General features: G+C 34.4%; 1 protein-coding gene across 1 annotated transcript in view; it reads left to right on the forward strand.

Moving 5' to 3' along the window:
- Positions 1–9,586, forward strand: part of NAALADL2 (N-acetylated alpha-linked acidic dipeptidase like 2) — a 1,062,845-nt gene extending 1,053,259 nt beyond the window's left edge. Inside the window, exon 14 of the mRNA XM_019946140.3 lies at positions 1,218–9,586. Within this exon, the coding sequence (XP_019801699.2) occupies positions 1,218–1,416 (199 nt within the window). The 3' untranslated portion in view covers positions 1,417–9,586. The remainder of the gene's footprint in view (positions 1–1,217) is intronic.
- The last annotated feature ends 3,460 nt before the right edge of the window (positions 9,587–13,046 follow it).

Genomic DNA, 13,046 nt, shown 5'->3' on the forward strand with positions numbered 1-13,046 from the left:
TGTAATAACTTTTCATTTGTAAATATTACTGTATATTTCTAGAAGATAAGGACACTTTGAAAATATACTGATGATACCATTATCACACCTAAAATATTAACAATTTCTTAATATTAACAAATCTTTAATTAGTATTCAATTTTGTACTACTCATTTTTAAAAATTGTTTGTTTGAATAAAGACCTAGTAAAGTCTATACTGGATGGGTTGACATTTCTTTTAGTCTAAAGCAGCAGTTCTTAACTGGGGGCAATTTTGCCCTATAAGAGACAGTTTTGGCAGTCTGGAGACAGTTTTAGTTTTTACAACGGCTGTGGACTGAATGTTTGGGTTCTCCCAAAATATGTGTGTTAAAATCCTAAACTCAATGTGATGGTGTTCGAAGATGGGCCTTTGGGAAGTAATCCAGGTTAGATTAGGTCATATACAGGTGGGGCCCTCATGATGGGACTAATGTCCTTATTAAAAGAAGACACGGGATCTCTCTGTGCTCATGCACAAGGCCATGTGAGGATATAACTAGGAAAAGGCCTCTCATCAACAATCCAACCATTGGATTATTGTTTAAGCTGCCCAGTCTCCGGAATTCTGTTATAGCAGCCCAAACTAACTGAGACAACTAAAGGAGGGGTGCTGCTAGTACCTAGTGGGTGGAGGTCAGGGACACTGCTAAACATCCCACAATGCACAGGAAAGCTGCCACGATAAAGAATTATCCACCCCACCACCCCACAAATGTCAATAACACAAGGTTGAAAAGCCCTGGTCGAGTGGTTCCTCCTTCACCTATTTATTACAATTTATTCATTGAATAAACTGGGTCATTTGTCCTACAGGATTTTCACAGTATTTTGCTGATGACAGACTGTGGTATCATTTTTATATTTTTCTGTCCCTTGTATTTATTAGCAATTAGATTTAGAAGCTTCATCAGATTTAGATCAATTTTTTAGCAAAAATAATTGATTTCATAGGTAGTATTGTGTACTTGCATCAGGAGGTACTTACTGTCTGATCCTCTCTCATCACTAGAGGGAACTTTTGATGATCAATGTCTAGATCCATTAATTCAATAGAGGTCCCAAAATGATAATATTGTATTCTTATAATTTCTTAATTTCTTAAAAACATAAGTTTCTTGGAAATATTTTTTACAATGTTTGATATGAAAATAGCATGGTGCATAAAACATTTACTCATTCTGTATTTCTTTTCAGAAATATCCTGTACCACCTTGATGGGAAGACAAGCCAGTTTTCAATACTCCTGGAGGCTTGGGAACACTGCAAGTCACTTGCATCAAATGAGACCCTTCAAGAAGCCCTGTCAGAAGTATTGAACAGCATTAATGCAGCTCAGGTTTACTTCAAAGCAGGACTTGATGTGTTTGAGAGTGTCTTAGCTGGAAAGAACTGAGAAAACTCTCAGCATTTGAAAACGTTTGTTTACAATTCCTCAAGTGAAAGCTCTAATCTGACTAGATTTTCTGACATTGAAGACTTTTTCCCTCCAATGGCTTTTGATATAAGTATAAAGCTATCCTTCCTTTGTATTTTTTAATGTATGTGTAAAAAGAGCATTTTGCACATTTAATATTTTTTCTTATATCTAGATTTCTGATTATGTAAAAGCAAGTTATTGAAATAATACTTAAGATTTATCTATTAAAAAGAAATCTGCTGTATCTATATCTATAGATATATCTATATATCTATAGATATAGATACATCTATAGATATATAGATATATATAAAATATTTGGGGGGGGAATTTTCCAAGAAGTTCTGGACAATCTTCGCTCCTATGGATAAAACACGTAGAAACAGAAATGATTCCCTATGTTAGAGCTTTAGTGACCTAGTTTCTGTAATAGAAATGAAGAGTTGATATGGTTTCAGATTAACTTTCACTATCAAGTATTCAATATGAAGAACGAGTATTCTGACTGAGTGATTGGTTGACCAAAACCACTTTGAATGTGACTATTTTATGAAGTGAAGTGCCTGTTAGTAACACAACTAGATGTAGTAATACACTGGTTATGAAATTGTATTTTTTTAAGTATTAATGAAAAAAAAAAGAGCCATAAACATTCCAGGGGAAAATCTCAAGGTAGCTGCACAGAGCAATATAAATGTAAATTTTTTTCCTAACAACTTATAAGGTGACTAGCTTTGAAATCCCTAATATGTCTCAGTTGATTTCGGGAGTGATGTATGTCTTGTGAGGGAGAAAATATTTATTTCTTCCTGTGCTGTTTCTGTTGGAAGCACTGAAATAGAGCTACTCTAAAATGAAAGCATCTCACATTGCTCTTCCTTCATGTACTTTTCTGAAACTCCTTGCTGTAAGGCAGTTTTCACAGAATACCATATAATTTCCACAGGAAAGTAGCAAAGTTTCTCTTTGAAAACCCACAATATCTTAAAAAGCATCAAATTGCTATTTCTGCCACTAACAAAAAGGACTCCTTATGAAAGAAATAGTTATTTTGATCAACGAAAAGCTCCTTAATTCTACAAAAAATCTTTTGATGTTTTTTCCCTTCTTTATCCACATGTGACTAAGATGACAACGTAGAAAATATTCATGCTTCTACTTTTAGGCAGAAAATACAGTGTTACTATACTTCAGTTCTTTTCTCATGTTGAAAATGAAGCTTTTCATACTGACATTGTCATTGAATGACCTTAGTACCCACTATTCCCCGAAACCACAGAATTCCATTAGGTGTTTAAACTTTGAGCTTACCTTTAGAAATTGATTTGGTATTTGACAAAGCAATTCCCCTTAGGAAACATATCCTCAGAATATTTCATGTGGATTATTTTTCTCTAACACAACATTGGAACACACGTCCCCATCATACGCCTCCAGAGCAACTTCATAGACAGTGTCTATAGGTCTAAGTCTTCACTCTTTAATGGATGAACATAAACCTAATCTTAGTTTAAAGGGAAACTGAAGTTGAAAGGAGAGAATTAATCAGCATTGATTGATTTATAAAGGTCAGCTGTTCCTACCATAAGTAATGCTTATACGCTCAAGGCAAAGAAGAGAATTGAGGCAATTAGCTAGATAATTCAAGCAGAAATCCATTTTCATCTGAATTGCCTGTGTGCACATGTTTTACATAAGAAATGAAACTACCTTATAATATATATTTCGTAAACAATGCACTTGTGTGTCTGAAAGTATCTGCCATGTTGAGGAGTGTGTATAGGAAAGGGCTAAAGAACCAAGATCCCACAAGCCTCAATGTCAGTGCCCTCTCTTGCTACACAGAAAACAGCAGAAAAGAGGTGGGAGAAATACACATATAGTTGCATGTCAGGTCAAATAATAGAATTCCTTATACCAAAGGATCAGAAATAGTGAATCAAGGTTCAATGTATTCATTCTAGTTCTTCCTTTGGAGCTGAATTTGAAACAAAGAAAGACAAATAATTATCAGTTAGGTAGTTTATCATTTTACAACAAAATCCTAAGTAAATTCACTCCCTTAGTTTCTAATAGCATTGAGAGCACAAAACACTTGTGTTTGTATATTTTTGTTTAAAGACTGTGTACTTAGCTAAACCACACTGCACAGATCAAAATCTCAATATTCTGTATTTTTTACTTCTACATTATATGGTATTCGCTACTTGAAGACTGAAGTTAACTCTGGACTAACATTTTTATTAGTCTATTTAAGAGATGATGTGAAGAAACTAAATTATAATTAAAACAGATGTCCATCAATTATATAAATGCTGCTCTACATCTTTGACTGCAACAAACCTCTTAACTAAGAACATTACTGCTATAGTCTGATTACCCCAGCGTTCCTTTAAATTTATATCATTTAAATTTTTCCCTAATAGATCCAAGTAAATAAAATCCTTTGCACATTAAAATAACAAGTGTTTGCAGTGAATTGGTAGTAGGTTTAAATTGTTGTTGAGATATCTGGGTGCCTGGTACTTCCCACAATCCTTCATACGTAGTATTGTACCAGGACATAATGAATCATAAATGATTATTCTCCCAAGAAAATGTGGCAGATGTGCACCACTGCAATTTGGGTTCAGGCAGGGCACACGTGGGATGCCACCCTTTGTGAAAAAGTATAGATTCCAGAGTAAAAGGAAGCCTGAGACATTCTGATCTAAGCCCTAGAATGTTACCTTCAGTCGGGAAAGCATCAGCGTTCCCATCAGATACACTAACTGAATACAAAGTGATTAAGGAACTGGGGTAGAGTCACATATTCAGTTACTAGCAGAAGTGCTGCTAGAATTTAAGCTTTTCTGCTTTCTCATGCAGTATATAACGGGGTTATAAATGTTCTTTTCCAGTACACTCTATATAACCAGCCATTCTATCAGATGATGTATGGGCTGGAATCACTGCTTTTTAAATGAAGAACTAGTTCATTCTCTGACTATACCTAACAAACGAAACTGTCCCAGGGAATCCACGCAAAAGGCACAAAGCCTGGGTACTTGTGGGGAGGTGGAGAGTCTCTGCATGACACCAGCAGTCAGGAAGGAGGGTATTAAGTAAAATGCTCTTATGAGAGGACATTTTAGCCCTATATTAAATCAGCAGTTTAAATCAGTATTTCTGATTTGGGGGAAGAAAGCCTAGGAATCTTTGTCTTCAAGCAAAATTTCCCAAACCATCCTTATGCATACTGAAGTTTAAGGATTTCTCATCTACATTAATCCTGGGTCCTGAGAAAACATCACTTGTTGATGTACTAAAGAAACTGAAAAGTCACAATAATAAGAGACGCCTACGGCTTTGCTGTGAATGGCACCATTTTAAAAAGAGGGAGAGAGAGTAACCATTGTATCTCTCAAAAAAGACGCAGGCACAGCTAAAGTCTGTGCCTACTACAGGTCAGGAACTGTTCAAGATTTAACCTATTTGTTTTTTCTAATGAATCCTCACGACAACTCATTTAAAAAAATGAGGAAACTTGGTGGAGTGGCTTGCCCAAAGTTCCACAGCTATAAAGACTGGGTCCAGACCTGTGTTCTTCACGCTGTGTGCTGCAAAAAGTTAAGAAACTTTTGATTATAGAAAGTGATATGATTGAAATTTTTAATGTATTTCTGCACCACTGATCAGACTATGTCATCTGCCATTTCACTGGTTTAATGGAGGAGTTTGAAGAAACCTATGCCATCATTCCTCATTATGGTAGCCCACCCCAACAATGGTGGACATATGTAGGTAACTTAGATCTATAAGAGCATTAAATATAAGTGCACCATTGTAGAATACCATGACAACTAGATGAAAAATTATAACAGACCACAAGCTACATCTCATAATTTCCTCCGCAAAATGTCCATATAATTTCACTGGGGGAAAAAAAAAAGACCAGGTTCTGGGATTTACAACCACAGTTTTATATCCTCCTTAAAACACAGAATAACTAATTGACTTCTTAAATTACATAAATATTCCATATATAGTAGCTTTCCCCCTTGCAAAGATAGGTGTTACAAAAATAAAATGATGATCCGTTACCATCTGTCCAATGATGAATCGGCATCTTTGCCTCAAATGAAAAACTATTTTTGTAATTAGTAGACCTAGCCAAAAATGTTCTCATGAGATATTCTGTGTTGTATGTAATTACTCCAAAAATTAAGCTTTCTCTGTGGGTAGCACATTGTCATCTCATTGGTTTAAAGGGCTATTTAAATGTGCCTTAATTACACGTTCCTTCAATAGAAAGGAATTACATTTTAAACTGCTAATCCATGTGTTGAGTGGAAGGGAAATGGGTCTATATATTCCAAAAGATAGATCCGCAACCTAATGGTTCAATCACAGGAGCATGGATGCAACCCAGGAGAAAAAAATAGTGTGACATTTGAGCAAAGAAATATTCTACCTAGGTGCACTAGTGAATCTGTATTTCTTGCATGAGTTTAAATTGGTAGTTTAAAAAAGCCTCATTAGAATTGCTATTCAGAAAGTTCTCAGTTTTAAGCACCCCATTAAGTATAAATATTTTTAAGCTAAGTGTGTTATTATATGCAATTTAGAATTTCAAGTGATGTAAATTTAAAGTGGAGTTGCAAAAGAAAGTTTTTAAATGTCACCAATTTTGATCACCACAATGTCCACTGAATTTTCTGTCTTCCCTTTCTAAATATACTCTAGCAATGGGATTAGGATTTTTTTTTCTTTTTAATCCCGAGAAAGTAATTTTAAGATCTAGTCTTCTCAATATACATTTATCTGTTAATCAGCCAGAGTTTTATTTCCATAATAACATTCCATTACCCTTCAAAGATGTACACTGAAGTGCCTTTAGCATTCCTGGGACCACCAAGAATCTTGAGAGCTTGCTGACTGTGAGATGACATATTTCTTAAAGACATTTATAGTTTCATACTCAGATTGTATCTGAATTTACAAAGCAAAGGATTAAATTGAGGCACTTTCAGGTAGCATTCAAGAGAAAGCTGCTTTCAAATTTTAATATGTTCTGGTTAGCTTGTGTTTGAATTATATAGTTATATAGTTTTCTATAACCAAAATGGTAATTTTGATGTTTTTAGCCAAAATACAATCATCGAGGCCAAAGAAAAGTATGTCTACTCTAACTCCTTAAGCAGGATCTGTCAAGAATTAACTCAGTTAATTGCAGTTAATCCAGGGCCTACATCTAGACAAAGATTTAAGGAGTGTAGACAGAGTCTAACAGTATTCCTTCTAATTCCTTAAACCAATACGCACTGAGGTAGCTTTTCTCAGAAGGAAGCAGATTTTATTTTCCAGTTGCTAATTAATATGTACCACCTCAGTCCCAAAAGGACCACACAGGTGCCTGTACCATGCCATATGTCATGTGCTTTATTCCAGCAAGCTCAAGAGATTAATATACAATCATTATTATGAATTATTATGTTGTATTGAAGTTAACGTAGGTCTTTTTTGTTCTAATTAAAGTACAAACTTGGCATCTGAACAGAAGCTTAGCTACAGAAGTAGAGTTAGAGTCTCTATTTTAATGAACTACATCTATTTTTCAATCCAAATGTGTAATTATTTAATTATCTGGCCTGCTCAGTAAGTTTAACTCTCCAATTTCTTCAAACAATATTTATTCAATATAGTAATGACACAGACGGACATTCCTTGGAGTGTGCTTTATCTTTTGAAATTCTTAGCCATTGTTGAATCATGCTTTTAGTGTATGTGATAGTGTTTTATTAATATTAATAATGATTTGTCTACCTTTATATCAAGCTGCTGCAAATGGACTGCCTTATTCTGAAAGTCAGAAAAAATGCTATTGCTCTATAAAGACAAGTTTATCATATCTGTTTAACAAGAAATAAAATATTTTATTACACCATTGCAACTAGTCTGCAGGAAACAAAATGGCCAGATGGTTAATTGTAGCTCACATAATTCTATTCCAAAGATGTTATAAATAATTTCGTTTATTAAGCTGAGATAGGTCTCTATTAGGTGCTTTAGTATTTACATTTCACACAGGAAGGTTTAACGGCAACTATATCCCACATATTCAGACTGGCTACTTGGAGAATATGAATACAATTGTATTCAGAAAAGAAAAGAGCTTTCTAGGACACTTTGAAGGGCTAATTTGATTTTACAGACATCTAGAAAACTCAGCACATCACTGATAATAGTTTCAGATGTGTTTGGAATGTTAATATAAACCATGCATTTTTTTAGCCATGTCAGTAGTATAGCAATATTTAGATACATGAAATTTTATAATGAATAAAATTTCTCAGTTGTATAATAAAAAATATAGCCCTAAAATAGAGAATGGTGGTGAGCAGATTTATAAATTAACTTGGGATAAAATCTGGAGCACAATTTCTCTAATTAAATTTGCTTTGATTAAAAAACAAATCTCTTTCAAGGGGTGTCCCAATTACTAAATTGCACTGAACTGTTATAGTGTTGAGTATTCTTCAAAATAGATTATCATCTGTGATTTGGAAATATTTTCATTGTAAAGAAATTTATTGTCAGTGTCTTTGCTGTGATTGATTTTGAATGACTGATTTAGAGGCATGTGTCTGTAGTTTCTTAATTACTATATAGGGTTGAATGCCTAATTTCTATAATGTGTGGATGCCCATCAGGAATCCAGTGCATTCTATATTTAGATCAATTGTGATTTCAATTTATTTTACAACTTTTTATGTATTATTCACATGATTCAATATACAGCTTACTTAAAAAAGTATGTTGTGATTTGGAGTGACAAAAAATGGATTGGGACATCACATCCATTAAGAATATGAGTGAATATTTTATATTTTATAGTTGCTTAAATATTTGCACATAATTGAAAACACAGTACTATGAAATGAAGGCACCTTTTAAGGAATATTTTCTAATTCATAAATGCAATGTGTATGTACAGCAAAATGATCATATTTAAAATGCCCATTAAAAAAATATTAAATACAGTTGAAAATCACTGTTAACTGTTTTGTTATAAACATGCAAAATGAATTAGTTATTAGTATGTATTATTAATGAATTATCTTTATGTATTGTGTATTACACCCAAACAGAAATAAGCCTTGCTCAGGGAACACTCTAAGATTTTATCACTTTTTCTTTTTTTTCCTTCCATTCTTTTCTCAAACATGCAGTCCTCATATTGGGCCATTTAGGTTTGTAGTTTGTGCCAAGTTCTAACATCAAGTAGCAGCATTTGTATCAACTCCAGTGCTAAGGAGCTTTGTTTCTTCAAATTTGCTCTAAAAAATGTTGCCAGTTCTTTATTGCACAAAGGCATCTCTATTGCATGATGTAGCAGATTTCACTCAATTATTCATTCAGCAAATATTTACAGAGAGCCTATTCTAGGCCAGATACTGTATTAAGTGCTAGAGATACAAAAATGGTGAACACAGTTTTACCTTCTAGGACTGCACAGCCAAATAAAATATAAACTTCAGTTTAACTATTGGCAATACTAGATTCAGAGGGACTCACAGATAGTGTAGTTTATCACAAGGATAATGACAGAGCAGAGATAGTTTAAAGGCACCATGTGTTCAGGCTACATACCTAACTCGCTGGGCCTTCCTTAAGGTTCATTAAGACTAAAGCAGAATGTTCTTATCTCCAATATCGTTGCTGTATGATAACTAACATTTATTGGGGGCTTACCATTGCACCAGGTATACATATACACACACATAAAAATTTTGAAAAAATAATATGTATTATGTATATGTATATTCTACAGAATAACATATTATTCTAACCATGAAGTAAAATTTAAATATACAAAATTATATACATATCCATGAATAGCATATATGTATTCAAAGTATAAAACTACAGACTGAAAAAGTAAATATCTAATTTGATTCATGGTAGGAGGGAAACAAGTGCTAAGGATAGGGGTACAGAGTACAATTTAACAGTCATTTCGTTTTTTACAGAAAAAGGAATTGAAGCACATACAATAAAATGGAGGAGTGCTAGATAAGATTTTCTTCTCATTTCTTTATATCCCCCTCGTCAGTTTGGGTGGTGGATATATATGTGTTTGTTATGGAATTCTTACTAGTTTTCTGAATAAAAAATAAAATTCTCAAAGTAACAAATTCCTAATAAGATAGTCTGATCCTGGAGCTCACACTTATAACCACTACCCTAATCTGCCTTTCTAAAGGACACAATTTTTTAAACTCAGTTCCTTTCCTCTCTCCTCCTTCAATTGTACTAATCTTATAAAGGCAGAGGCTTTCTTACAAGGAATTCTCTGACATCCTAAGTGCTCACAGATAGAATTTCAGCACAGTTATATTTCTTGTACAATTTGCTCCTCTTCAAAATTCTTCCTTGTGTTAGTAAATACACTCGATTCTCTAACTAAAAATAGGAATCTTCCTTGATCCTTGATTTTCCTCACTTCCTACTTCCAATCTATCAGCAAGTTGTATTGGCTTTGCTGTAAAATATAGCCCAAACTTGAGATTTCTCCATCTCCACTGCCACCATTCTACTCAATGCCAACCTCTCCTCTTCCCTGCACTGCACTAAACATAATAAGTATTTAAAGCAAAGGGGATTTTAAAAAGGAAAATGATTACAAAATTATCGTAAGGGCTAACAAAAATGTGAAGCTACCATTTCTCAGAGATCAGTAACTGCAGGAAACCACTACTGACCTGCACGCAGGAGCAGCATAAAGGAGGAAACCTGTGATGGTCCGGGAACCAACATTCTACTCACACTCTTGGAAACTTTACTGCTGCTGGTGGTGGAACCACTGCTCACAGGGCTTAAAGAACCACCACAAGGTTGCTGAGTCTGGGAGTCTGCACTTCCTCTACCTCCCCTACTAGAAGCAGGAAAAAAAATCTTCCACACTTCTTTGACTTTTACTCTCTTCTGAGTGCCTCTCCTTGGCAGATCAAACTGGAATCCAGCTGGCATGAGAGGCTCTGAAATGTGAGTTTCTGCTTCCAGCCCCAGCATTATAGGGGAGGATGTCAGTGGGTGGGCATGGGACCAAGTCCACACACATCATGGCTACTGCAATCTCCAAATGGCTCTCTGTTCTTCTTTGAATGTATGAATGAATGAACACACCTAACTCATCCATACATATGTATTAAGATCCCTTGATTATTTTCCCCCAAATCTATGGATGTCACTTAATCTATAATAAAATAACTTGAAGTGACTTTAGTGTAATTTCCCTATACCACTTCATAACAAAATGACTAGCTCCAAGGCAGAGCTAAGAGAGCAAAAGACATGTAAGCACATAGCTGTAGTAAAGCCTTAAGTCTTATAATGGAGACCTAAAGAAGGTGATAAGAGAGCAGAGAGTAAAAATACTTAAATCCTATAGAAGCCAAGAAAGGTTTCTCAGGAGAAAATATTTGAGTTGAGTCTGAAGAGTGAATAGAAGTTCTGTAGGGGAAAAGGAGAAGAATGTCATTCCAGAAATAGGGAGCAGTATATGCAAGCCACGCCAGAAACAAAAGACAGGGCATTCCCATACTTTTCTCCTTTGAAGTCTATTTCTTTTATCTCAGCTTCAGCAAAAATTATGATTTAATACTGTGGTTTTTGTGGGAAGAGCAACCTTTAGACTGCTTATTTACTATTGATAGTTTAGATACTACTCGGGATTATAAAATACTTAAAGTGACTAAGTTACATATAATACATATTGAAGAGATTTCCATCACAGTAGAGAAGTCATAGTGGTTTCCCACCATCTTCAGCATAAAATCCGTATGTCTTTTGATGATATTCAAGATCCTCCACAGATGACTCCCACCCCTACCTCTTCCTCTGTGTTTGCCTTTTCTCCCTCTCATGTCTTATATACCAGCCAAATTGAAGGGCCTGAATTTTTCCAACTTGTGCTGCACTTTCTCAATACCTGTGTGACTGCTTTCGTTCTTTCAATAAGGCACCCCCCAGCTCCCAATTCCCATACGATGCACATCTTTCTTTTCCAAAATAAATCTTATGAAGTCATCTCAAACTTCTGTAAAAAGTTATTCAAACCTCCCTTATAGCACAAAAGAAAAAAAAAAGCTCACACTCATACCTGTATCCCTGCATCTTTAGATGCAGAGGGACAAAGAATCACTAAACAGTTGAAAGAAGCCTAAAACAGAACTGAAAAAAAAAATCAACAGATGCCTAAGAAAAAAGAGGTAATTCAAGGAAAAGAAAATCTCCCCAAACTGTTAATCAATATGTATGATAATTTGAGGAGATATTATTTTCACAAAATATAATGGCAATAATCATAAAGCAAGGAAGGTTCTTAAAAAATATGATTATGAAAATAGTTCATAAAATAAATGTAAGAAGCTACTGTTCACAGTGACATATATATATATTTATATACATAAATTTATATATATTTATAAATTTATATATATATATATATAAATGTGTGTGTGTGTGTGTGTGTGTGTGTGTAAGGAAGCAAATATAGCAGAGAAGGAAAAAAACAAATATCAATCCAGGAAGTCCAACAATAATAAATGAATCAACCAGTTCTCACATTCGTAAAGAATTAAATGTTTTGAAAGCCTACAAATAATAAATGTGGAGGGGGTGTGGAGAAAAGGGAACCCTTCTGCACTGTCAGCGGGAATGTTACTTGGTTCAGCCACTATGGAAAACAGTATGGTGGTTCCTTAAAAAATGAAAAATAAAGCTACCATATAATCCAGCAATCCCACTCCTAGGCATATATCCAGAAGGGATGAAAACTCTTAAATCAAAAAGATACGTGCACCCCAATGTTCATGGCTGCACTATTTACAATAGCAAGACATGGAAGCAACCCAAATGCCCAACAACAGACAATTAAGAAAGCTGGTATATATATACACAATAGAATATTACTCAATCATAAAAAAGAATGAAATACTGCCATTTGCAGCAACAAGGATGGACCTAGAGAATATCATACTAAGTGAAGTCACACAGAAAAAGAGAAATATTATACCTTATCACTTATATGTGGAATCTAAAAAATAACACAAATGAATTTATATGCAAAACGGAAAAAGACTCACAGACATGGAAAACAAGTTTACGGTTACCAAAGGGGAGAGGGAGGCAGGGAGGGATAAATTAGGAGTTTGGGATTAACAGAGACACAAACTACTGTACATAAAATACATAAGCAAGGAGCACTTAGTATATAACATAGGGAAAATATTCAATATCTTGGAATGACCTATAATGGAGAACAATCTGAAATTATATATATGTAAAACTGAATCACTTTGCTCTACACCTGAAACTAAACACAATATAGTAAATCAACTGTACTTCACTAGTAAATAAATAAATAATAAAATGTAAAAATTAAAAAAAAGAAATAATTGTTTTGGAAATTATTCTCCCGCTATAAACAACTAGAAAACAAGACCCACTATATGAAACAAATATTTTTCTGGACATTAGACAATAGGCAACCCAGAAATAAGATGCCTGAGGGAAGGTGAACAAGTAATGTGAGCCCTGTTATTGCCCCTGCTTACTGCCTA

This window comes from Tursiops truncatus, chromosome 4 (assembly GCF_011762595.2).
Source record: "Tursiops truncatus isolate mTurTru1 chromosome 4, mTurTru1.mat.Y, whole genome shotgun sequence".
NCBI classification, from domain to species: domain Eukaryota; kingdom Metazoa; phylum Chordata; class Mammalia; order Artiodactyla; family Delphinidae; genus Tursiops; species Tursiops truncatus.